A 22,621-nucleotide genomic window follows, 5' to 3' on the forward strand; every position below is an offset into this window, starting at 1 on the left:
GCCAACCCCTGTTCGGCGCCCATGAAGCAAGTGGCTCGGCGTTTCTGCTGCTAGGTACGGTAGGGAAGTGAAGAGAGTAGCTAGGTTTGGTGCTAACAGTTAAGCTCGCATCCGCCTTGCTTTTGCGCTCGCTCGTTCGCGTCGACCTCGAAACATGGTCTACCCATCCTCTCTCCTCCGCCAAAATGCCGTCTTCAGAAAGACAGGCGGACAGCCATCATCATCAGCGCTGGTCTCAAGTCTTCCTCAGCTCATTGCGCATCCTCTCTCCGTAATGAGCCGCAGCCACATCGCTGGTCAGTCGCGTCGTCGTATTGAGCTGCTGTCTGATCGACGCTTCCCTGCCTCCCCTGCATTCGTAAAACAAACCTTGTTTTTTTGTTTGGTCGTACGGCGGCACGGTGCCGGCAGCGCGGTCTACGTATCTACCTACCTTCGCAATCAGAATGTCCATCATCCACACATAGCCGGCTCTGGTTTGCGGTTTGACTCACGCTTGTGCAGTTTGGCTCCTCGGAGGCCGGTCGGATGGCCAGTACCGTGGTCAACAATGGAACCGGAGCGGATGAGCTGGAATCCGAATGATGAGGTGGGTGCTGTGGCTCTGCTCGTGCGTGAGTGCGTGCGTGCGTGCATACGAGGAGAGTCGGTCCTGGAGTCATCAGCATGCGCTGGTTGCTGGTTGCTTCTCGGTTGGAGATGACGCTCGCTGGCTGGCGAAGCTTAGCTTTACGACGTTTCGATGCCCGTCGGCTTGCTCTGCTCTGCTTTGTCTCTGGAAGTAAGCGCAGCACTGTAGACAGCTGTGAGTGGAGCCCCGTCATCTTTCTTCAGCCTCTCTTACTGCGTTAGTCAGTCCGCCCCATCACGCGTAGCAGTGGTGCGGTGGGCTTCACAACTTTCCCTGCCCTCCGTCGACCAGATTGGCCTTACAAGTGCCGACTCTTCACCCATCCAACCATCCTCAAGCCAGCGACAAGTCAAAAAACGCAACCACAAAACGCAAACGAGGTGGTCGTCGATCACTCCAAACGCAAAAGCAACGCACAGACATCGTCCACCACACATGGTGAGCTGTCTCTCCCACCCCAGTCTGGCCAACGCGCGCATGGATGCACCATTGTCCCCAGCGCGTCAGGCATCCCGTCCACCACGTGCGGCGGCGGCGGCAGCGTCGCGTGGGTGCTCGCGACTCGTGTCGCATTCAGGGTGCTGCTCTTCTCGTACTACACTGACTAGCAAGGGACCGTGGTACTGCCTGTAGTGATGATTGTTGTCGTTGATGGGAAAGATTGACTGGCTGGGCGCGCTAGCTGGCGGCGTTACGCTGCGTGGCCAACAGGGTGTACCTATGTCTGAGGACGATGGGGCGCGTGAACAGGGGAGCGCGGTCGGAGACGTGGATGTCCGTTGATGGACTCCCTGGCGAGTTTGCTGCTAGACATGTTCCCACGAGTAATCTGGGTATTGATGGCGCGGTTCGGTCATTGATATGGTTGCTATGGGGAGATGGTGACGGGCAGTGGAGCGTGAGGGATGGATGCGGCGGGATCAATAACAAAGGAAAGAGAAAAAGGAACAAGAAGCCGCTGAGCGCAAGCGCCGCACTCTGTGGACGTCAAACGAGACGGCTCCTAGCTGACCCTGCGGCTACGTACCGTGATGAAGCTACGAGCGGGTACCTGTACACACAGACAGATACCAAAATCAGGAAGGAGAGAGAGAGTGACACAAAGGGCTCTCTCTACAGCTCCGCGTCTCGTCAACGCTGCACGCGAAATCGTAGACAGTCAACACACAGTCCCAGCGACTCTCTTGCTCTCTCTGTCTCCCTCTCGCGAGCCGCAGCATGGCCACCCCATCTCCAAGCCCAAGTCGCGCCCGTTCCAGCAGACCATCCGTCCGTCCGTCCGTCCGTCCGGAGATTATATCAAATCATCAGCACCACGGGCACTCAAAGGGACTTCGAGAAAAAGAAGAGAGAGACAGAGAAGGGCCGGCCGCGCGGACGCAGGACGCTCTCCAGAACCCGTGCGTCTCCACCACGCACCATGCCACGTGGGAACGTGCGGAGAGAGACAGAGGGGAGACAATCACAAGGCCGGACCGACCGCACCGCACCGGTTGCTTGGGTCGCTTGCGGCCGGTGGCGGTTTATCATTTAGCATGTTATTGCAGGGAGGGAGATGGGGAGGGAGGGGCGAGCGCAGTGAGGAAGTGAGGGTTGCGAAACGGACCGACCGAGTGGCCGGCCGGCCGGCCGATTGACTGATTTGATTGTTTGAATGCGTGAGTGAGTGGCCGGTTGACTGACCGGTCAAGGTGCATGGGCTGGAGGGTGTGGTCTGTGGTTTTTTCTTTTGATGTCGCTGATTGTGATGACGGCGGTGACGTCGTGGTGTTGGAGGATGGGTGCGTCGTGTAGGTGCGAGCGTTCCTTGGGGACCTGAACGGAGCTGCTGGCTGTAGTAGACGTTAGGTGCAGAGCAGGATAGGACATTGACCGCGTTTGTTCAACTGCAGTTAGCATCCATACGTCAACACAGCAAGCATTGCAGTGGTAGTTGCAGTTGTACAATACAATGTACAATACAATGTATATCTTTCGCAGACAAACCGTCTGATAAGGAACCCAAGTACTCCAATCCGATCCGACGCGCCTAAAATCGTAATCCGTATAGTGTTTAGATAACTGAGGGAAGCCGAACGGCTTGCTCGCCATTGCCTCCCTTCTTTGAAACTCTTAGAGGATGGCCGTCGCATCACGCCAGACGCCACGCAACAACACCCATGATAGGAAACAGTTCCACCCGCCACGACCAACGCCAACAACTATGCGTGGATAAAGGAGACGGGACGCGAGACGCGCGAGGAAGCCTTTGGAGTGGAGACAGGGCTCCAACTGAATCAATGCTTGCGAGTGCCACACGGCACAGCGGGTAGCAGACGTGATGCTCAACAGCGGCAGTCAAGACAGCCAAAAATACGCCACTGACCTGCCATCCCTGATTCCTGGCAGTGCTATTTTCGAAGGATTTGGATGGAAAGACGGAAAGTGGATAGATGTCTCGGATGGAAGAGCATGAGCCAGTAGAGTGGATAATGCGGAACAGGGAGAAGGACGGGATAGGCCCGCGGCCGGTAACAGGTCAGTGGTGTAACAGCAAGTGTGACGGGAGGTCGAAACACGCGCGTGGCCAAGGCGTGCGTGGGCGTCGTGCCGTTGGGGGTCCAGCATAGGGGGCGCAGCGCAGCGCCGCCCATGACATCAAAAAAGGTTGCGGGGCGCAGCAAACCGGCGGGCGTGGAGGCGGCTGCGAGAGAGGGAGAGAGAGGTGTGAGGTTCAAGGGCCAGGATGACGGGTTGGCGCTCCTTTTTTTGGTAGAGGGTCGGTGTGGCCCGTTTCAGAAAACGCTGGGATGCCGCCCTTCCCTAAAAGACGATTTGGTACCTGCTCCCACGCTAAGAGTCAGCCGCAGTCGAATCTCTGACAGAGTTGGATGTTCAAACTGACTTTTTGAGTGCCACCTCCAGACTGATGTCGCTTAACTCAGCATCGTCCGGGATCTCGTCGGTTACTGGAACCAGTCCAGCAAACTTGTCTCCACCTCTGTATGCGAGAATGGCGGGTATGCCGGCCTCGTTCATCTCTGCGTCTTCGTAGTGGAACTTGATAAACTTGACCATGCCGTGGCGCCTTGCGAGTGTGGCCAGGCATTCCTCGACCATGTTGCTGATTTCAGACTGCGTTGGTTGCGTATGTCAGCATGTAGTAATGGTGGCACGGCAGGGCAAAGCTTACCTGGTCGTCGTAGATGAAGACGACGACGGTGGTGGCCGAGGGGCTCTTCTCAATGGCTTCGAGATAGCCGTCAGAATCCACAGCTACCAGCCGCCCATAGGATCGTGCGCTTGGGCTGCCCGTCGTCGACCGGGACCGCGACCTTATGCGCTTGGGGCCGTTCTGCAGCTCCCGTAGACGGTTTTCGCGCCATCTTGCCATGAAGTCGTCCTCGCTCCCGCTCTTTTCGCTGTCGCTTTTGGCGCCACCATTCTTACCCCGCGTGAATAGGGAGAAGCGCTGCGACTTTTTGGCCTGTTCGTATGCTTGGGCGTCTGCAATGACACCCTTGGGGCCGGTGTTTGCGTCGGACCGGACTTGGGGGATTGTGTAGCGGGAGCGCATGTTGAAATCCTGGTCAGGGTCGTCGTCGTCTAGGAAGTCGTCCTCGTCGTCGGCGTAGTCGTCCTTCTCGAAGAATTGCTCGCGGGTCGACTCTTTGTCCGAGTCGAGGTCAGAGTCGTCGCGGTCCTCGGGGTGTCTGCTGGAGCGGGACTTGTCGCCAAAGAGCTGGTTGAATTCTTCCTGGGCGGGGTTCATGGCGAAAGAGAGGAAACCGACTGCTGGAGCGTGTGGGCTTGGAGCTTATGTAGTAGAATGGCAGCGCTACGAGAAGGAGCGGGCCCGGGGGAGCAGGGTTCAGAGGTGACAGCACGAGGATCAGTGTGTGGAAGTCGAAGGGCAGCGTGTCGCGCCGACGGCCGGGATCCCCACGTGCCAGTTAAGGCTGAGCGCCGCAGCTGTGACCAAAGCGCCAAAGCAACAATAGGGGCGTTTCAACCAAGTCGCCCTACGCGCGTCCCAACTCGCTCTACGAGAGGCTCGTGTTGCATCATACCATGCCGCATTTGAAACTCGGCGTCTTGGTTCACTTGGTCCGCCCGTTGGCTCTCTTATGCCCTGGCCGCCCTCTTCTGCTGCCCCCCTGCCGCCCATGTCCAGTGCAATGCGCGAGACGTCACTTGCTTGGATCCCGGCACCCCTACATGACCTCAGTCCTCGTGTGCAAGTGTCCGTGTCAATTGGAATCGGGCAATTAAATATTCAACACCGTAACCCACTATCTGACGAACACTCGAGCGAACAAGACGAAAAACTAAGAAAAAAACGCGGCCGCTGCTATCCGCTACTACCGCTAAACACACCCCCCAAGAAACAAACTCGCCGAGCATCATGCTCGTGGCCCAGCGGCTGGCGCCGGTCACCCTTCCATGGCCAGGGCCGCGGTGCAAGTTACAGGGAATCAGCTTTTTTTATTCCAAAGCAGACGACAAGAGAAGAGGAAGAGGAAAAAAAGAACTTGGCCGCTCGGCTGTGTAGACTTCTGAAAGACAAACCAATGACCCGGCCAGACCTGCCACCATCTTGAGGAAACGAAAATATTAGGAGCCGTGTGTGAGTGTACAAGCGGAAACCACCCTCCTCGCCGGGTTACTCTGCTGTATATCATGCGTAGTCGAGGACGATGCCCGCGCTGACTAGACAAAGCCCATGCCAGCCGAGCTGGGTTTCATGGGAGACGCCCGGTGGACCTGGCGACGCTGTGAAATTGCGCGCCGCCGTCCGGGGTATTTGGCGTCTATTTGGATCTTCTCTTTCCAGGCCGATCATCTCAAGCCCAGATGCGGAGCTGCAGCAAATCACGTTAGCGACAAAAAACATTTTCGACGAGTAATGCCGATGCTCACCATCGAATCCCACGAGCCCGTGCAAAGACTCATGGCATCATTGCTCACGCCCAAGCAGGACACACGGTTGTCATGGCCCTGCAAAGTCCCGACCTTTTCGCCGCGGAGCGTGTCCCAGACCTAATTTGGTTAGCAATACTCAAGTCATCCGGGCTTGCTCAACTAACCTTGCACTCGAAGTCGTCATAACCAGCAAACAAAAGGCGACCAGATACGGAGAAAGCGACGGAAGTGATGCCGCAGACGGGCTCTCCAATCTACAGCTTGTCAGCAGGGGCTCGTTTGGTCAAATCGGGTCTTCTTACAGTGTAGCTTTGGAGCTCCCTGTCGGCGCGAATATCGAATAGACGGCAAGACGCGTCGTCCGAGCCAGTACCAAAGGCATTTCCGTTGGGGAAGTATTGGATGGCGTTGATGTCCGAGTCGTGTGCGGCAAAGGTCTGCACACACTTTTGCTGACGAATGTCCCAAAGCTTGGCAAACGCGTCGCATGCACCAGACACAAATTGATTGTTGTCGAGTGGGTTGATGGACAAGCTCATAACATCGCCCAAATGGTCTGCAAACTCGTGGATTTTGGAGCCAGTTTCGAGATCCCACAAAACACAAGTCATGTCACCAGAGGAAGTAAGGATTCTGCGGTCGCTGATGAAGCGACAGCAACTGAGGTAACCGGAGTGGCCCGACAATTCGCGAGCCACGCGAGTAGGACCTTCACGCGCCGAGAGGTTGTAAATGGAGCAAATGTTGTCGAGACCACCGCAGGCAACAAAGTTGCCGCTGGGAGAGTAGGCGCAAGTCATGACCCATGACGAACGGAGGGGGATTGCGTGGACCTTGTTTGTGGTGTAGGCGTCCCAGATGATGAGTTTCCCGTCTTGTGAAGCCGAGACGAGGTGTCTGCGGTCCGTCGACCAGTGCATGGCGTAAATCTTGGCCAGATGGCCCTTCAGAGTGCGCTTGGTCTTCATGGTCAGCCTCGGCAGCTGCTCGACCCTCTGTTTGGCGACATCGCGCACTGCAAATCTATCAGCAGGGGAGGACTCGGAAAGACAATGGCGTGTGTGGGATTGGGCATACAGGTCGTGTCGGCCAACTCGTCCTTCTTCCGCTTTATCCGGTCCTTGAGGGCTTCGGCATCCCGTCTCGCAATCTGGATTTTTTGCTGAATGCTCTCGGCATTCAAGTCGGCCATGGTGAGGGAGTGTCGTCGTCGAGCGGTGTCGTCGGTGTGGGAAGGGGGAGGCGTGGACGCGACGAGAGGTTGCGACAGGCAGGAGGATCCAGGGGTCTGCGGCGGGCTTGCCGCGGTGAGGCCGGAACGAGTGAATGAGTGACTGCTGAGGAGACGTCCGCGGACCCGGCGACGAGCGCAAAGCAGATGTGAGAGGACTGGGGATGGGGTGGATTGAGTCGAGCCGAGCTGGTGGTGAAGGGGCTAGAGGTGTGGTCGCGGAGGAGAGGTGGATGAAGTTCACTAACAGCTCCCAGCCCTCGGCCGCAACCCGAACGGAGACTGGCGCACGGCCCTGGCGCTATGGCTTGAGATGGTGGTTCGGGCCTGCAATGGCTGCGATTGGCGAATGGCGGAGCGGCGCGCGAAAAGCAGACGACTGGACGGCTAGGACACGACAGGCTGACGTGCAGACGGAGACGGAGACGGGGCGACAGACGAGACGAGAGGGGAGCTGAGGGCTGGAGTGGAGTGGAGGTGCGGTGCGGTGATGTCGGGACAAGTGCAGGCAGTGGAGCGCAGGGAAGGGAAGGGGAAGGGAAGTAGCAGGAGTACAGGGCAAGACTCCAGTACTGTAGTGGCAGTGGCAGTGGCAGCAGCCGTGGCTCTGGAAATGAGGCCCCCGAAACGGGCAAGCGCCGTCGGGGCTTCGGCTACCTTGCGCTCTAGCCCGTGCTCAGTCAGGTCCATTCGTTCGCCTCTCCAACAAACACCACCACCCGACCTCACCTGCACCCGCTCCCGTCCTCCGTCTTGCATCACCGCCGCTCCGCCATGGCCCGCCGGCCCTCCTCTACCTTTGCCCTCCGCCTGCCCAAGGTCGAGGTACTTCCAATGCCCCCTCGCCAAATCCACTCCGTCATCGTCCCAGGAAACCACCCGCTCAAAAGCCTTGCCGCATCCGGCTCATTAGACTCTGCGCTAACCCCTCCCTCAGCTCCATGCCCACCTCAGTGGCTCCATCAATCGCGCCATCCTCCACGACATCTGGCTCCAGAAAAAGACTGCGCTGCCCTCCTTTGATCTGCAAGACCCTCTGTTGGCCATTCCCCCAAACAAAGTCGACTACGACCTCGAGACGTGAGTCCATCTTCGATTCGCACTCCGCAGACCCGAACCGTCCATCGTGTCTTGTTTCTTGCTGTCTTGCCGCTTGTTCCTTTGATAAGAGTCCTTGCTCGTCCAGCTTGATCAGGGGCCATCATTCCTCGTTCCGGTGCTCCAGGGCCATTTTGACGCTGAAGTTGCCGCATCGACCCGTCTCGGGGTTCACGTCAAATACGTCTCACGCCACCAGTTCGATCCCGTCTGGCTGTTTTGATGTCGTTGCATCGAGCCATGTCTAACTTTTTCCTTTTCTCAATTCTCTTGGCTGATGAAACCCAAGCTTCTTCCCTCTGTTCTCATCGTACATCTACAAGCTGTGCAGCGATCTGGAAAGCATCAAGTACGCTGGGCATCCTGACCCGCACGGACCATTGATCTAATGCGGCAGACATTCGACTTTTGCTGTGCTCGAGTCTTTCCGCGAGGACAATGTCGTGCATCTGGAACTCCGCACTACTCCAAGGGCCATTCCAAGTGAATCCATTTCCAAATCGCAATATGTGGAAACTGTGCTCGCCTGCATTGATGAGCATCACGCGCGGCCGGGGAACCAAATGCGCACTGGTCTTATATTGTCTGTGGACCGCCGCAACACTCTGATCGAAGCCGAGCAAGTCGTCAGTCTGGCGCTCAAGTTTCGCTCCAAAGGCGTGCTTGGGGTTGATCTTTGCGGTGACCCTGCCAAAGGCGATATAAGAATCTTTTCCGGAGCATTCGCGCGGGCCAAAGCTTCTGGCCTGAAAATCACCCTCCACTTTGCGGAGGCTCCTGTGTCATCTTCGGACGAAGAGCTGTGGACGTTGCTCAGCTGGAAACCTGACAGAATCGGCCATGTCATCCACGTAAATGATGATGTGAAAGAAGAGATTGTGAGGCAGAACATTGGTGTCGAGCTCTGTCTCTCTTGCAATGTACATGCCAAGATGATTACCGGATCCTTTGAGGACCACCACTTTGGCATGTGGAGAACGTCTGGTGTCGGAGTCGCTCTTTCGGTGGGTCTGCCTTTGCTGTGTCATTGCCAGACTGACGCCCATGCAGACCGACGACGTCGGTGTTTTTTGCAGTACCTTGTCCCAAGAGTATATGCTGGCCATAAAGCACTTTGGACTCAGCGTGGAAGATGTCTGCGAACTTTGTCTAGGCGCTGCGCGTATTTCGTTTGGAGAGGAGGAGGAGAAAGAGCGCCTGCGTAAGCTATATCTCGAGTGGGATGGATGGCAAGGGGATCACGACAGTCCCAAGTATGGAACTACTGAAAGATATTGAGCATACCCAATGGGCTTGTCATGAGTAAACCCACCGTCTTCTTGTTTTTACGCCCGGCAGTCAGTTTGTAGAGAACGAGCCAGACCCTTCATTTGCATTCAAACGGCAAGCAAACATGACGTTTCAAAATTCTAGCCATGTGACAACCACAGGATAGCTCATGGAGGTCATCGTCTGCACTGAATTCCCCATATACTACGTGGTCGAGGTCGACGATGAATATCTTGCCTTACATTGCCGGATTTGGAATCATCACGTGACACCGCGATGTCGGATTTCTGACGATCGCGAGTCTCTGATGGCAACCACTTACCACACCACCACCCCGCACAACCCTGCGCTTGACCCAACAACGTCTCTCCGTCCTCATTCTCTGCCCGTATTCTTTACTTAAGACCGCCACGTCAGACTCCGAGCTCAACCGTAACGATCCGCCCTTCCGGAGGCTGGCCAACGCAATGTCACTCCGCCCGCCTCGTCGAACGCGACAAAGTCGCCTCGACTTCACGCCGGTCCCGTCTTCGTCCCCGGCTGCTGCACAGCTGTCTCCCGACGCCCGCCACCGAGCTGCTTTGGTGGACTTTGACGAATCGCCACGCAAAAAGCAAAGGACGAGGCAAGGCCAAGACCTGGCTGGAATAAGTATGTTTCCACATCACTCGCGCTTCGAATGACCGGATGGCCACATGGCTTTGGGCAAACGCAAGTTGCACGTGGCTGTGGGTCTACAGTCTCCACAACGCTCAAGTTCCAAGAGACGAGGCTTTGCAGTCTTGGAATGCTTCGAGCCTTTTCGACTACCGTGCCAACACCATGCTCCTGCCCTCTACAAATCGCTTTCATTAGCGGCGCATTGCTGATTTATGGAAATAGATAATTTTGGCCCGCTCACGCCCAGGTCCTCGCTTCCAAAAGGTTGGTCTGACTAGACCGTCTTCCCCGCAATCGTCATGTGTGCTAACGTGATTTAGTCTTCGGGTCCACCACGAAAGCCAACTCAGGTCTCCCGATCCACTCAGATCAGGGCGAAGTCATCGATACCTCAGATAGCAGCGAAGACGAGCCTCTGCCTACGAGCCAGCGGCGAAGCAAGACCTTCTTCAACAGTAGCGCTCAAAAGACACAAAGCAGATTGAACCGGGCAGGACCTCAGAATAAAGCTTCTCCCTCGCAAGCTGCAGATGAGAGCTCTTCAGAAGATGAGATGCCGACATCAGCGGCTCGACGGCGCCAAACTCCTGCACAAAAGCAAGGCACGAGGATGGCACGAGCAAGGGCCCAGGGAAATTCGAATGGCTCACCGCGGTCGCAACGCCATCAACCGAGACTTTCACGGCTATCAAGAGGCTCCAAAAGCAAACCAATGGTCATATCAGATGACGAGGACCAAAGTGACGCTTCACCTCGTGCCGAGGCCGTAGATTATGATCTTGGTGAAGCTGAGTCCAGTGGTGACGAGGTTATGGAGAGCTCACCTGGTATTCGTACAAGGAAAGGCAAAGGAAGAATGGCAGTCGAGGTCTACAGCGAAGAGGAAGAAAGCGAAGAAAGCCAACAGGCGCACAGGAGGCGGCTGCGTCGAGAACCCCAGGAAGCTTCGTCTTCAGAAACGGACGAGGATGACCCGCCAGCTAGCCGAAGGCGGCTGAGCAAGAGAAAGCACGCTGCTTCTGACAGCGAAGAGGAAGACGAGTCGAACAGGCACCGACGGAACCAGCAAGAACAGGAGGATCTTGAAGAAGATCTCGAGTTCCTTGGAACACCAACGAAAAAGGCGCGCTCCCGGAGAAGCCCTCCCCGGGAAAAGACTGCACGCGAGCTGGCCCTGGAGAGGCTCAAGCGCAGTCGCGCTGGCCAGAATGTTGATCCTGTTCAAGAGGAACAGCCGCAGCTGAGCAGAAGACGGGCGTTGTATGACACGGAATCAGAGTCGGAATCAGAAACGGTTCAAGAGTTGGACGACGAGGAAGAAGAAGATGACGGAGAGGACATTGATCAAAACGAAACCCGCCCTGCCATCTACCAGGCATCGTCCATGGCAATGTTCCAGGAGGACGATGATGACCAGGACTTTCTCGTCGAAGACGAAGACGAACCCCTCGGAGTCCCGGACGAGGAAGTTAGTCTTCCTTTGCAATTCAGCAGCACCAGCCGCATGAAGGCCAAGGACCTATTCAAATATGCCGTCGAGTGGATGGTGCAAAAGAAGCTCAATCCGGCTTTCTCAATGCAAGACGAGATCTACACTCTGACTTTCCACAAGCTCGATGATGAAGTCCGCGCCTTGTCCGGCTCAAAGTTCACGTCATCTGCGTGGACCAGGGATTTCCACCACGCGCTCCACGCTCGGCCTTTCATCGAGGTGACGGAAATCACGGGCATCAACAGGAGCCTCCTTTCCGCCCATTGCGGCGCGTGCAACAGGACCAATCACCCTGCCACCTGGGACATTCGTTTCACGGGCAAACCGTATCATCGAGAGACTCTCGAGGAGATTGACGACGATGACGACGAAGAGGATGAGGAGGACGACGACGACAAATCATACAACAGCCAGGGCCACACGATTCCCTCGGCCGATCACGTTTTCCACACGGGCGTCCACTGCAAGACCAATGCCCAGACAGCCCACGCTCTCGCGCATTGGCGCTACCACCTGAACGAGTGGGTCGTCGACTGGCTCAAGGTCGAAGGCCACGTCACGGCCGAGAAGATTGTCGAGCGCGACAACATGTCGACAAAGCAGCGGAGGCGCTACGCCAACGACGTGGTCGACGACATGGCTGAAAGGGGCGAAATCAAGCTTCTCTACCATCACTTCCGGCTCGAGATTGACAGCGCGAGGAATGCCAAGGTTAGTGTCTGCGTGTTTGAGGCGTTTGATCGTCGTGCTAATACTGTGCGCAGCAAGCTGGATGGGGCAGGTACAATCGCTGAGCTTGCGGTCATGATTTCACGACGAAGGGTCAGCGGGGATGGTGTTGGGGTCGTTTGGATTCTATTCTTCTATGCTTGGAAAGCCTCTCTTTTCGATGACGATCCGCTGGGTCTATGGAATCTCCCAGTCCAGCATCAAGCTGATGGACCTGGGAGAATGGGTTAATCTGCCTTTGAGTGAATGGCCAGCTCTTATGAAGCTGACGAGACTGCGAGATTTACGAGCTTGCTCGAAGAATTTTTAGATAGTCGGGCTATCTCCAGTCTTTTTGCGATGAATGGGGACCGTGAAAAGGACATGGTCCTAACTTGCGCCTGTTGCCTTTCTTCTTGCAGTCCTGGTTCAAAGCCTTTCTTCACCGACTGACATTTTGTCGAAAAAATGTGCGCCGTTCCCGAGATTCCCGGTCTTCCTTCATCGTGAACATGTCCCCGCTCATTCACCTCGGCAGCCCGCTGCCCGCCCCAGCACTCGCCACGGCTGCTCCCCCTCCAGCAGCAGCCGCACCACCACCACCAGCAACAGCAGCCCTCTTCCTCGCCTCGCCGCCCCTCAAACTCGGTCCCACAGCCGCCGGCTCAGCGGGGCCCCTCGCGAGCAGGTCCTCGAGGCCCAAATCTCGCCAGGCGGGGTGGCGCTGCTTCTGGGTGGCGCGCTGGATGCCGAAGGCGGCGTGCTGGTCGGGGACGACGTCGTCCTCGTCTTCCGGGTTGACGGGCTGGTGCTGCGGCTGCACGTAGATGTCTTCGGGGAGGAGTGGCGTGCGGGTGAAGTCTTCGAAGAGGTCGGCGTAGCGCGGCGCGGCGAGGTGGATGTAGGTGCGGGAGGAGTCGCGGGACTGCGCGTGGGTGGGTGTGTTAGTGGGGTTGGTTGGTGGGTGGGGTGTGTGTGTGGGGAGGGGCGGCGTACCATTGTGGAGGTATGTTTTGTTGATGTTGTTGGTGTTGTTGGGTTGGTGTTTGGTTTAATGAAGATGGATGGTGTTTGTTCTCGCTAGTGGTGGACGCGGTCGACGGAGTGGATGATAGATCAATGGGCGTGCTGGCGACGGCCGAAGCAACTGCGCTTAGCAATGTCGTCCTTCCGCTTCTTGCGGTTGTCGAGGTATGCGCGCAGGCGCAGCTTGATGGCCCACGGCGGCTGCAATTGAATGAGCATGACGATCCAGATGTAGGCGCCAATGAGGCCGTTTCGGATGCTCAAGCCCATGGCGGCGGCGGCGGCGGCGGACCAACAACGACAAAAGAAAAACAAAGCGGAGTTGGGCTTGTGAGATGAGCTGAGCTGAGCTGAGCTGCTGGGTAGGTGGGTTCTTGTATTATATGTACAGGCAGCAATTGAGCTAGTCTTGTGCTGGCTGTGTGCTGTGGATGCTGCGCGAGATACGTAATACTGGTCACAGCCACTGAGCGGCCGGTCGAAGCACAGGAGCGATAGCGCGAAGAAGACCTGTTTCCGAGGCGCAGCCTCGTGACGAAGACTCTTGTCTTGTACATGTACTTACGCGGCTGGGATACCCACGGCGAGCAGGCACGAACTGGCAGAGGCGGACCTGATCCGACGGCTAGACGGCAGGGCAGGCAGGCAGGCAGGCAGGCAGCAATTGCGAGTCCTCCCTGAGGGGCAGGCAGTTGATGGCGACGACGACGAGGCCGAGCCGACGCTATTATGACTCGGCGCAGGGTGGCTGTCGTCGTTTGGGCGACAAGCAAATGAGGCCAGCCACTGGACTCACCTGCGCTTGTGGCAGCCCCGACGGCCCTACTCGGATCCATCGGGTGCGTCGGAGGCGGAGGCGAGGCGGAGGCTGCGCGTTCGGTCTGCCGCGCCTGCCGTACCGCCGCGGAGAGCGGGCGCGCCAAGCCGCGGGCCGACCTCGCTTAGATTTTCGCACTGTGGATAGCGCGGGCGATTTCCCAAGGCCTGAGAGCGACTGACCGCGACTACGACAACCGAGACGACCCAACGACGGTACAGCCACCCCCCCGGACGAGCTTCTTGCAGACTGTGAGGCGCGCCCTCTGTGTTTTTGCAGTCCTGCTCTTCTTGCGACGCCCAGGCTGACTGTTTTCCCCCCGTCGCTGCAGACTCCGCCGTCCTACGACACCCTCAACCGCAATCATGGCCCACGAGAACCTCTACTTCTCCCGCCCCCGTACCTACGGCAAGGGCTCCCGCGGCTGGTACGTTTGACCGTCTCATCAAGGAAGCGAGGGGAGGACAAGGAAACGGCGTAGATGGGAAACACGACACATGGGGCGCGAGATGGAGAGCTGGATTTCAAGAGGCGTCTCGAACATTTGCTAACGGGGTTTCTCCAGCCGCGTCTGCACCCACAAGGCCGGTCTCATCCGCAAGTACGGCCTCAACATCTGCCGTCAGTGCTTCCGTGAGAAGTCCACCGACATTGGCTTCGTCAAGGTACGAATCACCCCTTCCACGTTGGACCTGCCAAACACGCGAGAGCCGAGCATCTGCGCATACGAATCATGGAGAGGAAGCTATGAATGGACAACGCTGACGTCTGTCACAGCACCGGTAAATTCGTCGTCGAAAAGGAGGGGAGTTCTTCAACCGAGGGTTTCTTTTTGGGCCGGTCATGAGCGGTCGAGGACTTTGAGACATACGCCAAATGCTATGCCGAGTGCATCTCTTCACAATGGAGCTTGCTTGACGACCTACGAGGTGACGCCGTGCCCGAGTGAGGTAGATGAACCAAAAGCTGAATCGGAACCTCGAATCTCGCTTGCCAGACAAGCATGAAGGATATTGGCTGTCTTCGTGTCCAAGTATTCTGGGGGTGAAGCATTCAATGCGCCCAATTGAAGAGCTCAAGTCTTCATCCACCAAGCTTCCACAATTCGATTGCCGCAATAACATGCCACGAGCGCTTTTCTCGACCATCCACCGGCCTGTCTCAATCTGGGAAGCTTTGCAACCAAATCAATGGTCGAAAATCAAGCGAAAGAAACCAGAAATCCGATATAGCCGACACCTTGCATCTCTGCCCCGGCATGCCTCTATTGATGTGAACCTCGCGTCTTCCACCTGCTGGCAGGCAGTATCTACACAACTCGCCATCCCATGAGCCCTGTAGATCATCTGCCTCAAGAACGCGCTCCTCGAAACACTAATCTAACATTGACGTAGACACTAACCCAAGGGCGCGACCAACTCTCTTACAAACCTTCCCTAGTATGCGGCTCATCTTCTTGAATGCTGTGTGGATACATTCGAGATCCATATTCGTGCTCATATCGTGGCAGACGTATGTACAAGCACTGCCCGCAGACGGCTCTTATTTACACCCTTGGGACTACAGCTCCAAGGCACACTTTTTGCATCCCTTCCCCAGTAAGCCTTGCAAACAAAACGAGCCTAACCGTATGGCTGATCCATGAGCTCACAAGACAGCTGCGGTGTCGATAGTCCTTGTCACTCGCGCGGGACTTGGGCTTGCGTTATGCCGTGATCCAACCTTGCGTGCAAGGTTCGACCTGCCTGACGTACTTGGCAACACGATCCAACATCCACCCGGACACGTTTTCGACAGGCGCCGCCGACGACTCATTCGCACCAAGCTTGATGACATTTCCAGTCTTGCAGCTGGCTGGGTTGTAGTGCCACTGCACGCAGTCGGCGCGCGACTGGCACGCCTGCCGACAGCTGTCCGGCCCGCCCTGGTACACGACCACCTCCTCGTTGTCGCCCGAGAGGTTGTCCCAGTCCGACTTGGCTTGCACAAGCTGCGGCGCCACGACGTGATTGAAGACGTCGCGGTGGCGCAGGATGGCCGATTTGCCCTGCTCGCAACACGCGTGGTGAGCATTCGCTTCGTTTGCGCTGATTGTTGGCAGCGTGTACTTACCGCCTGAGAAAACCAAATCTGCTCAAACTTCCACATGGCCCGCACCCAGTCGGGCGGCATGTGGTGATATGTGACGACGGGGTAGCATAGATGGCGCGAGGTGTAGTCGAGCGAAAAGGGCGTCTCCCCCTGCGTGATCGGCCACGTCTCCGTGAGGCCGATGCCAACGCTGTTGAACAGCTTCGCGAGGAGGCAGTCCCCAGCCGCCTCCGACGCCGTCTGCTCATCCCACCGCTCGCGCGACTTGGTGTACTCGTCGACCGCCATGCGCAGGGCCTTGCGCGAGACAATATACCCAGTGCCGCCATGCGCAAACTTGGTGTCGCCCATCCAATTCTGGCCGCCGATGTACAGCGGCTTTTCCGGGTCGAATTGCTCGAGCCAGCGCAACAGGTTGGACCAGACGAGGTACGTGTCAGCCTCGATGAAGACGAACCACTTCGCCTGCGGGCTGTGCGCCAGCGCCTTCTCCAGCAGCGGCAAAAACTTCCACTTGTCCAGATTCCACGCGCGGTCGCGGCCAGCCGTCGTCGCCACCAGGTCCGACACGTTCTGGCCCTCGGCGCGGTACTTGCGCTGCTTGTAGTAGAAGTGGAAGTCCTGGTTCGTCGCCTTGATGGGCTCCGAGAAGTTGGCCAGCGCGTCGTGGATCGCCACGTTGTTGATGCTCTCCTCCAGGTCCGAGTAGATGACGTAGTTGGGGATGCACCGGAACGTCGTGTCGAAGTGGACGGGCACCTTTTTTCGCGCTTCCGTCGCCCCCGTCTTCATGATGACGAGCACGTCTTTGCCTGCGCCGCGCGCGGCCGTTCCGGAGTGGCATTCAACGTCGCGGTCCGTCGATTCGAGAAACAGTGATTCGCGCTGGACGCCATAGCGGCCGACGAGATGCGGAAACGCCAAATTGTAGAGAATGTAGACAAACGACACAAGAGAAAGGCACACGAGAACCGTCGCGCCCCGCTGTTGTCGCTGCATAAGCATGTTGACCACGGGGACGACGCACTGAACAACAGTGGACAACTTGGGAAGAAAGGAACCAGCACGACAAGAAGACGTCAATACAAGAAATTGATGGATCTAGAAGAAACAAGCGGGCCAAACATAGCCTCGAGCGGGAGTGAGTTGGCGGCGTAGCTCTGGCTGACTGGCAGCGCACTACACCATGTAGGCCAGCGAACGGCGTCTTCCCTCGACGCGTGCGAGGCAGTCCAGCAGCGGCGCTCCCGGGGGCGCCCGCCCGGCTGACGACTGCGGAGGAGGATTAGACGGCGAGGATCCAGCGGCCGCTCAACGGACCCAACCTGGCTGAAACAATGTGTGTTCGCGGGCGGCGGACGAAGTTCGCGCTTTTGGCCGCAGTCACTTGTCGATCTGCAATTCCAACGGCAGTAGTGAGATGTAGCGGCGAAGGGAGATGTGACGAATACGTCGCCCGTCCAGCGGGTCAATGACGTGTCAAGAGCGCCCTCTTCCATTGTTGCGATCAACGTTTGGGGAACGAAGTTTATCGGACGCGCGGATGGCGTTTTGAACGGCGAGCCCCGCCGTGCCGCCGCTCGCTGCATTCCAGGGACTGCAGGAAACAAACGGCTCGCGTTGCCGTCACTGGTCACGTCGGTCGTTCTCTGCCAGAATATACTTTGCTCGCTGCCGTTGGTCCTGAAGCTTGTATCATCGCCATTGAGATTCTTCGTTCTCTGCTGCGAAGTCGAGGGGCATGGTGGCGGGAACGTTTGCGAATGGTGGAGCTCGTGTTGCTAGACCCTGACGTTGTCGTCTTTTTCCCCTTGCTTGTACTAATTGAGCTTGGTGCTGTTCCCTCGACGTGAGCTAGCGAAAGTAGTCGGCGGGCGCAAGAGACTGCATTCTCCAATCAGGTTAGCGTGGTCAGGGGAACAAGCATTGTGCTGGGATTGCGCTCGCGGCGCCGCGTTCTATGTTTGGAAAAAGTCGGCATTGTTGTATTTCAAAACTTTTTGTCACTCATGACGCCAGGGTGTGTGGGTAGACTGCTGCTGCTTATATGTGAGTACAAGCGACCGTATCATCTCGAGGGGAAGAAAGACTTGGGAGCTTTGACAAGAAAACGTATGTCAAGAGAAAAGGCAGCCCCTAAGCTGCACTCATACTGGTGTGGTAGTGGTCATTTCTCTTGACACTCACTGTGACAGGAAAGAACCCAACGGACAGATCAACTAGCAAGATACAAAATGGACCATAGTAGAGCATACTAGAGCATATATAATCCGACTGCGCCGCAAGCTGGAATCCGTGGCTCTCTCGAGTTTATAATTCGTCGTGCTGCTCCTCATCTTCCGGAACCCGAACCTAAGCCAAGTCAGCGGATATCTTACATGCTCGTGACGAAAATGATGCGCTACCTTTGACAGCTTGAATCCACCGGGCACCATGGTCTGGAAGACTCTGTCGGGATCATACTTTGCCGCAGCCGCCCGCATCTTCTGAATGTTGGCATGGCCGTATGTTGAGAGGGGATCTTGTGTGGGATCCGCGTAGTCCAAGTAGACAAACAGGTTGCTCTTTCCAATGCTCTTGGCGTATGAGTCGAGGTCCTCGACGTACTGTTCAGAGAGCTTGTGGAACAGCTCATCATTTTCCTCGCTCATCCATCCAACGTCGTAAAGAAACACTACACCAAAGTTTTAGATAAGGAGATTCTTATCTTGGTTTTTGGGAGCTTACAGATGTTGTTCTCGGTGAATCGATCGAGGCCCAAGATGTTGCCTCCGTTGGCTGCGGAATGCTTCGCAAAGCTTGCTGGCATTGGTTGGAACATGGGCGAAAAGTACCACTCGTCGGCATCGCCGATGCTTTCAATCATCTTGTGGAAGAGTTCGGTCGCTTTCTTGATAATACGTTCATCGTTTTGGAACGTGAGCGCCATGAATTTCCACCTGGACGTGTCAGCATCCAAACACAGACAAGGATAACAGTCTGTGGCAGGGAAAATGGCAAGTCCTGGCGCCAAATTTAGACGTAGTCAGACTGCCGGTGAGCCCGGGAAGCGGCCATTTCTTTTGAAAGCTGTGATATGACAATTTCAAAACTCTTACCTGAACCCCACTGGCTGCTCCAGCTCTTCAGTAATATCGGTCATGTTGGTGATTCTCATCGTGCTCGAAAAGTTCCCTGGGATTGCCATAAACTCGTCGAAGATTGGAGGTCGTTCCACTGGCTTCGTGTACTCGTAGGCGTTTGCAATGAAAGGAAACCCTCGGGCAGAATGATACAGAAGAATCATGATGGTAGACGCGTAAGGGTCATCTGCAAGCTTTTCGCCAAAGTTCACGAGGGCCTTCGAATGCAAGCCGGCGGTGCTGATTGGGTAGCCCACGATTCCTCCCCAGACGTTTTCGCGGTCGAAGGTCTGCAAGTCGATTCGGGTAACGATGCCAAAGTTGTTCGAGCCGCCTTTCAATACTTGGAAGAGATCGGCGTTTGTCTCCCTGTTTGCAAAGACAACTTCGCCATTTGCGAGGACGACCTAGAACCTGTTGAGCGATTGGTATCCTAGGAAAGACTTTTTGTTTACCTCAAAGTTGGCGACATTGTCGCATACAAGACCTTTGCGTGCCGAGTAGAACGAATTGCCGCCGCCGAGGACGAGACCAGCTACACCGACTGAAGCTGCACGTCCTCCGGCGGATGCGACACCTGCGTTGTCGAGGGTTCTGAAAACTGAGCCCCACCTCGCTCCGGGTTGGATAGCTGCAGTCTGATTGTTGGCAAAGTACGTCGTCGAGTTCATGAATCCCAGATCTAGCGTCACTCCGCCGTCGATATTCGCGGCGCCTCCATACGTCGTGTGTCCTCCGCTACGCACGGCAAACTGGCAAGGCTGGGTCTTGTTTGCCAGGACCAGCGTTTTCACAATCGTGGAGACTTCTTCGGCACGTCCTGGCTGGATGATGCATCCTGGTTGTAGTCGGGCCAGTGGACTCCAGTAGGCTTGTTGTCTTGCCTCGTACGCATCTCCACCTGGGTAGTGGATTATTTCTCCAAATCCGGCGCTCTCAAGAGCATCGCACTTGGCGCGTGTCAGTCTTGTTGATTGTGCACCCCGATCCACTTACGCAGAAGGACGGTTCAGTCTCCGCCGCTCGTGCTCCTTGCGCAGCAAATGCGCTCAATGCAGCTTGAGCCAGTAGTGTGCCTGGTTTCATATTTCTGACAAGAAAAAACAAATTTCAGAGCGAGAAAGAAAGTCTCCCATGCCTGGGGTACTTGGGGGCCATCCTTTAAGTACCTTGTTCAGAAGTCGTACTTGAACATCTTCACCGTACCTGGGCTTTTGGCCCCATTCTCTTGGCGACAAAGCTGTCTGGAGGGTTCCTCTTTGAGTGGGACTGGACTGTTGAATGAAAGCTCATCACGCGCTGGGTTGAGGAGTTCGAGTCGTCGTCAAAGACTGCCTTTTCACCGAAGACACCATCTTCTTTGATCGCACTCGGCCTATCCTCGCATCACCGGGGGCCTGGCAGAAGCTTCGAAGGCTCGAGGCTCGAACGCGATCTTTTTGTGTGGCGAGTCGTGAGGTGGAGTTGTGGCTGCTTGTGGTCGGTGACCCGAGCGGCAACCAATTCCCCGCGAACCCCAGGCGGCGCTCTGTCCAAAAGGAGGCTAGTCGTTTGCGTTGGCCTTGCGTCGGCAGCTTCTTCGTCCGTTCCACTGCAAATCATCAACAGCAAGACGTCCTGCTGTGCCTGCGTTCAAGACTTGTCCACGGAAAGTGTCTCTCAACCCTCCAATCCTCGAGCCGAGAAAGACCTTTGGTGTTTGCTGCCAACGCCCACGTCCGACGCCCTGTTAATCAACCCTCTCGCGATTTGGCCCTCAATATTCGTCTTGAGACTTTGAAGGCGGCTACGACGAGTTGAACAGAACGAAAGGGCTCTCTGGTCCGTCTCTTTTGCTTTCGAAGAGGTTCTCGCTCCAGCGCTCGCATCTGCTGCTTTGAATGTTCTGTGCTGGTAGCCCCTCTACTCACCTTGCGCAACCATGCGGCTCTTCCACTTAAGTTCTTGTCGCCAAAGTCTCCAGATGCTTGGCCTGCGATGGCGTTGTTTGAGCAGGCAGGAGTCAGTCCTGCTGACATCGTTGACATCTCTCAACATCTCTGCAAGATCAGACTATGCTCGGAGGACTCTTGACCCAGGTCCGGAGGCTGGTAGAATTGGACCGACGGCCGCATTCGAACGAGACGCAGTGGTGTTTATCACGAATCCACCGCAGGCAGGAAGCTCCAGCCATCTCAAGTTGCACCACGCGGTCAGACCTGAAACGACGCCCTCAAATGAATCGCAGAGCCACGTTGTTCGAGAGTACGAAATCCAAATCGATGTCGCCCCGCCTCTTGCACGTTGGTCGATCGCAATGTCCGCAGGCGGATTTGCAGCCGGCCACGGACAGCGGCCACACCCGCAGATGCTCGCTTACGCTCACAATACTCGAATCAGTTGGACACCCGCAGCACTTGGAAGTCTTTCTTGTCGGCACACCGCTATTGATTAGATGACAAAGCAGCCTTTTGACAAGTGAGTTTGGGCCTTTACGAAAGCGAGGTCGAGGAAGGGCCCGGAAAAGACGAAGAGGAGATCTCGGAGACAAGACGGGCAGGTGCTCGTCTTGACGACGGCGACGAATCTCGTTCGCCAAAAGCTACATCAATCCTATGCTGGTTCCAGTCACTCCGGATCTTCGAGACTTGTGAGAGTGACCTTCTATTCTCAGAAGGAAGGTAGCACCATTCCCAGACGTTCGAGCTGTTGGCACACAGCATATTGAAGATGATCTCTTCCCAACATCGCAGCTGCTTTGCCTGCCGATCCAAGATCCCTCCTTTGAGGCATCTATCCTGATCAAGGTTGACTACATGAGTGGTTCAAGTCGTTGATCAACCCGTTTTGTCTTGCGGCGACTCGAAAATGGGGGAAGAGGACGCAAAGAGTCATGGTCGATAGCTTGGACTTCTCCCCCACGTGTAAGTGGATCGCCCATTCAGGTAAGCTGCTAAGCCCAGAATGGCAGCTCAAAAGTCCTGGTCGGAGATTCCCTGCACGGATCTTGACATCGGATTTGAGACGGATTCGCGGGCCGATTGCCAACTTTCTTGCTGTCGCCGGCACTCTGGTCTTCCGTGAATCACAATCGAGAGTGATTGGCCAGAAAGACTTCGATTACAAGCGCTCACTGCGATGGTCCCTGAAAATACACAACTTTTGTGCGGTTGAAATCGAGGATCGCCTCCGAGACTTTGCGGGACTTGACGAGACGAGCAGGTGCGGTCAGCAATGCGAAAGTCTCGCATCAAAGACATGCGGAAATTCAGGGCGTGTAGGAGTCGTCAGCGCATGCGCGGAAACAGTCTCCTTGATATTGCACGCGTCTTTTGGCTGGACAACTGACACCGACGTGGGAGACAAGGAGTCTCCATAACCTCAGTGACAAGCTCTCTTGGTACTTCTTGGCATAAAACCAAGCTTCTTGCTTGCGTGGACGGGCGGAGCGATGGCTTGGCCAGAATGCTTGATGGATCTTGGCATGTTACAGCTATATGGCAAACTGGACCGTGTGTGCGCTGGGCTGACGACGTCCCGCTATCAGTTTCCTCGTTGCACCGCGAAAGATTTTGGAGTCTCCCGTTCTATCCGA

At 56.2% G+C, this 22,621-nt stretch overlaps 10 protein-coding genes across 10 annotated transcripts; 4 read left to right on the top strand and 6 right to left on the bottom strand.

Annotated features, from left to right (window-relative positions):
• The first annotated feature begins 1,059 nt into the window (after positions 1-1,059).
• Positions 1,060-2,200, top strand: J3D65DRAFT_133618 (uncharacterized protein). Its single transcript, XM_066793922.1, has one exon. The coding sequence runs from the start codon at positions 1,365-1,367 to the stop codon at positions 2,163-2,165; it is 801 nt and encodes a 266-aa protein (XP_066650804.1). The 5' UTR covers positions 1,060-1,364; the 3' UTR covers positions 2,166-2,200.
• A 1,305-nt stretch (positions 2,201-3,505) lies between these two features.
• J3D65DRAFT_560884 (thioredoxin-like protein) lies at positions 3,506-4,382 on the bottom strand (the record flags this gene model as incomplete). The annotated part of the gene is made up of 2 exons (XM_066797492.1): positions 3,506-3,745; positions 3,804-4,382. The coding sequence occupies 2 exons, from the start codon at positions 4,380-4,382 to the stop codon at positions 3,506-3,508; spliced, it is 819 nt and encodes a 272-aa protein (XP_066650805.1).
• Positions 4,383-5,346: 964 nt separating this feature from the next.
• J3D65DRAFT_134948 (guanine nucleotide-binding protein-like protein subunit beta 1) lies at positions 5,347-6,989 on the bottom strand. Its single transcript, XM_066793932.1, has 4 exons — positions 6,611-6,989; positions 5,836-6,548; positions 5,698-5,787; positions 5,347-5,650 (listed from the first exon to the last, which is right to left on the bottom strand). Exons 1-4 carry the CDS (start codon positions 6,723-6,725, stop codon positions 5,483-5,485), a joined length of 1,086 nt encoding a protein of 361 aa, XP_066650806.1. The 5' UTR covers positions 6,726-6,989; the 3' UTR covers positions 5,347-5,482.
• A 481-nt stretch (positions 6,990-7,470) lies between these two features.
• J3D65DRAFT_639377 (uncharacterized protein) lies at positions 7,471-9,330 on the top strand. Its single transcript, XM_066801704.1, has 5 exons — positions 7,471-7,589; positions 7,702-7,844; positions 8,152-8,211; positions 8,260-8,866; positions 8,913-9,330. Exons 1-5 carry the CDS (start codon positions 7,539-7,541, stop codon positions 9,138-9,140), a joined length of 1,089 nt encoding a protein of 362 aa, XP_066650807.1. The 5' UTR covers positions 7,471-7,538; the 3' UTR covers positions 9,141-9,330.
• Positions 9,331-10,055: 725 nt separating this feature from the next.
• On the top strand, positions 10,056-12,168 carry J3D65DRAFT_135252 (uncharacterized protein). The gene is made up of 2 exons (XM_066793934.1): positions 10,056-11,994; positions 12,048-12,168. Exons 1-2 carry the CDS (start codon positions 10,345-10,347, stop codon positions 12,075-12,077), a joined length of 1,680 nt encoding a protein of 559 aa, XP_066650808.1. The 5' UTR covers positions 10,056-10,344; the 3' UTR covers positions 12,078-12,168.
• A 212-nt stretch (positions 12,169-12,380) lies between these two features.
• On the bottom strand, positions 12,381-13,169 carry J3D65DRAFT_135053 (Apc13p protein-domain-containing protein). The gene is made up of 2 exons (XM_066793933.1): positions 12,988-13,169; positions 12,381-12,916 (listed from the first exon to the last, which is right to left on the bottom strand). The coding sequence occupies exons 1-2, from the start codon at positions 12,988-12,990 to the stop codon at positions 12,518-12,520; spliced, it is 402 nt and encodes a 133-aa protein (XP_066650809.1). The 5' UTR covers positions 12,991-13,169; the 3' UTR covers positions 12,381-12,517.
• J3D65DRAFT_134834 (uncharacterized protein) lies at positions 13,135-14,086 on the bottom strand. The gene has a single exon (XM_066793930.1). It carries the CDS (start codon positions 13,851-13,853, stop codon positions 13,278-13,280), a length of 576 nt encoding a protein of 191 aa, XP_066650810.1. The 5' UTR covers positions 13,854-14,086; the 3' UTR covers positions 13,135-13,277.
• On the top strand, positions 14,011-15,006 carry J3D65DRAFT_639388 (40S ribosomal protein uS14). The gene is made up of 4 exons (XM_066801705.1): positions 14,011-14,049; positions 14,166-14,261; positions 14,400-14,499; positions 14,612-15,006. The coding sequence occupies exons 2-4, from the start codon at positions 14,200-14,202 to the stop codon at positions 14,618-14,620; spliced, it is 171 nt and encodes a 56-aa protein (XP_066650811.1). The 5' UTR covers positions 14,011-14,049; positions 14,166-14,199; the 3' UTR covers positions 14,621-15,006.
• J3D65DRAFT_639395 (uncharacterized protein) lies at positions 14,984-17,201 on the bottom strand. The gene has a single exon (XM_066801706.1). The coding sequence runs from the start codon at positions 16,928-16,930 to the stop codon at positions 15,482-15,484; it is 1,449 nt and encodes a 482-aa protein (XP_066650812.1). The 5' UTR covers positions 16,931-17,201; the 3' UTR covers positions 14,984-15,481.
• A 562-nt stretch (positions 17,202-17,763) lies between these two features.
• Positions 17,764-20,511, bottom strand: J3D65DRAFT_639400 (uncharacterized protein). The gene is made up of 7 exons (XM_066801707.1): positions 20,217-20,511; positions 20,044-20,137; positions 19,503-19,997; positions 19,024-19,454; positions 18,653-18,864; positions 18,331-18,599; positions 17,764-18,277 (listed from the first exon to the last, which is right to left on the bottom strand). Exons 2-7 carry the CDS (start codon positions 20,131-20,133, stop codon positions 18,236-18,238), a joined length of 1,539 nt encoding a protein of 512 aa, XP_066650813.1. The 5' UTR covers positions 20,134-20,137; positions 20,217-20,511; the 3' UTR covers positions 17,764-18,235.
• Positions 20,512-22,621: the final 2,110 nt, after the last annotated feature.

Source organism: Phyllosticta citribraziliensis, assembly GCF_038025025.1.
Source record: "Phyllosticta citribraziliensis strain CPC 17464 chromosome Unknown J3D65scaffold_13, whole genome shotgun sequence".
In the NCBI taxonomy this organism is placed as follows: Eukaryota; Fungi; Ascomycota; class Dothideomycetes; order Botryosphaeriales; family Phyllostictaceae; genus Phyllosticta; species Phyllosticta citribraziliensis.

Bases quoted from the DNA above. Each gene is read 5' to 3' on its own strand.
- J3D65DRAFT_639395 (XM_066801706.1), bottom strand. From the start codon at position 16,930: ATGCTTATGCAGCGACAACAGCGGGGCGCGACGGTTCTCGTGTGCCTT.
- J3D65DRAFT_135252 (XM_066793934.1), top strand. From the start codon at position 10,345: ATGCCGACATCAGCGGCTCGACGGCGCCAAACTCCTGCACAAAAGCAA. The intron at 11,995-12,047 runs GTTAGTGTCTGC...TACTGTGCGCAG, and splicing joins ACAGCGCGAGGAATGCCAAG to CAAGCTGGATGGGGCAGGTA.
- J3D65DRAFT_134834 (XM_066793930.1), bottom strand. From the start codon at position 13,853: ATGGATCCGAGTAGGGCCGTCGGGGCTGCCACAAGCGCAGGTGAGTCC.
- J3D65DRAFT_639400 (XM_066801707.1), bottom strand. From the start codon at position 20,133: ATGAAACCAGGCACACTACTGGCTCAAGCTGCATTGAGCGCATTTGCT. The intron at 19,998-20,043 runs GTAAGTGGATCG...ACACGCGCCAAG, and splicing joins AGACTGAACCGTCCTTCTGC to TGCGATGCTCTTGAGAGCGC. The intron at 19,455-19,502 runs GTAAACAAAAAG...AACAGGTTCTAG, and splicing joins ACAATGTCGCCAACTTTGAG to GTCGTCCTCGCAAATGGCGA.
- J3D65DRAFT_639388 (XM_066801705.1), top strand. From the start codon at position 14,200: ATGGCCCACGAGAACCTCTACTTCTCCCGCCCCCGTACCTACGGCAAG. The intron at 14,262-14,399 runs GTACGTTTGACC...GGGTTTCTCCAG, and splicing joins GGCAAGGGCTCCCGCGGCTG to CCGCGTCTGCACCCACAAGG.
- J3D65DRAFT_639377 (XM_066801704.1), top strand. From the start codon at position 7,539: ATGGCCCGCCGGCCCTCCTCTACCTTTGCCCTCCGCCTGCCCAAGGTC. The intron at 7,845-8,151 runs GTGAGTCCATCT...ATGAAACCCAAG, and splicing joins GTCGACTACGACCTCGAGAC to CTTCTTCCCTCTGTTCTCAT. The intron at 8,867-8,912 runs GTGGGTCTGCCT...ACGCCCATGCAG, and splicing joins GTGTCGGAGTCGCTCTTTCG to ACCGACGACGTCGGTGTTTT.
- J3D65DRAFT_133618 (XM_066793922.1), top strand. From the start codon at position 1,365: ATGGGGCGCGTGAACAGGGGAGCGCGGTCGGAGACGTGGATGTCCGTT.
- J3D65DRAFT_134948 (XM_066793932.1), bottom strand. From the start codon at position 6,725: ATGGCCGACTTGAATGCCGAGAGCATTCAGCAAAAAATCCAGATTGCG. The intron at 6,549-6,610 runs GTATGCCCAATC...ATAGATTTGCAG, and splicing joins CGAGTTGGCCGACACGACCT to TGCGCGATGTCGCCAAACAG. The intron at 5,788-5,835 runs GTAAGAAGACCC...GACAAGCTGTAG, and splicing joins GGGAGCTCCAAAGCTACACT to ATTGGAGAGCCCGTCTGCGG.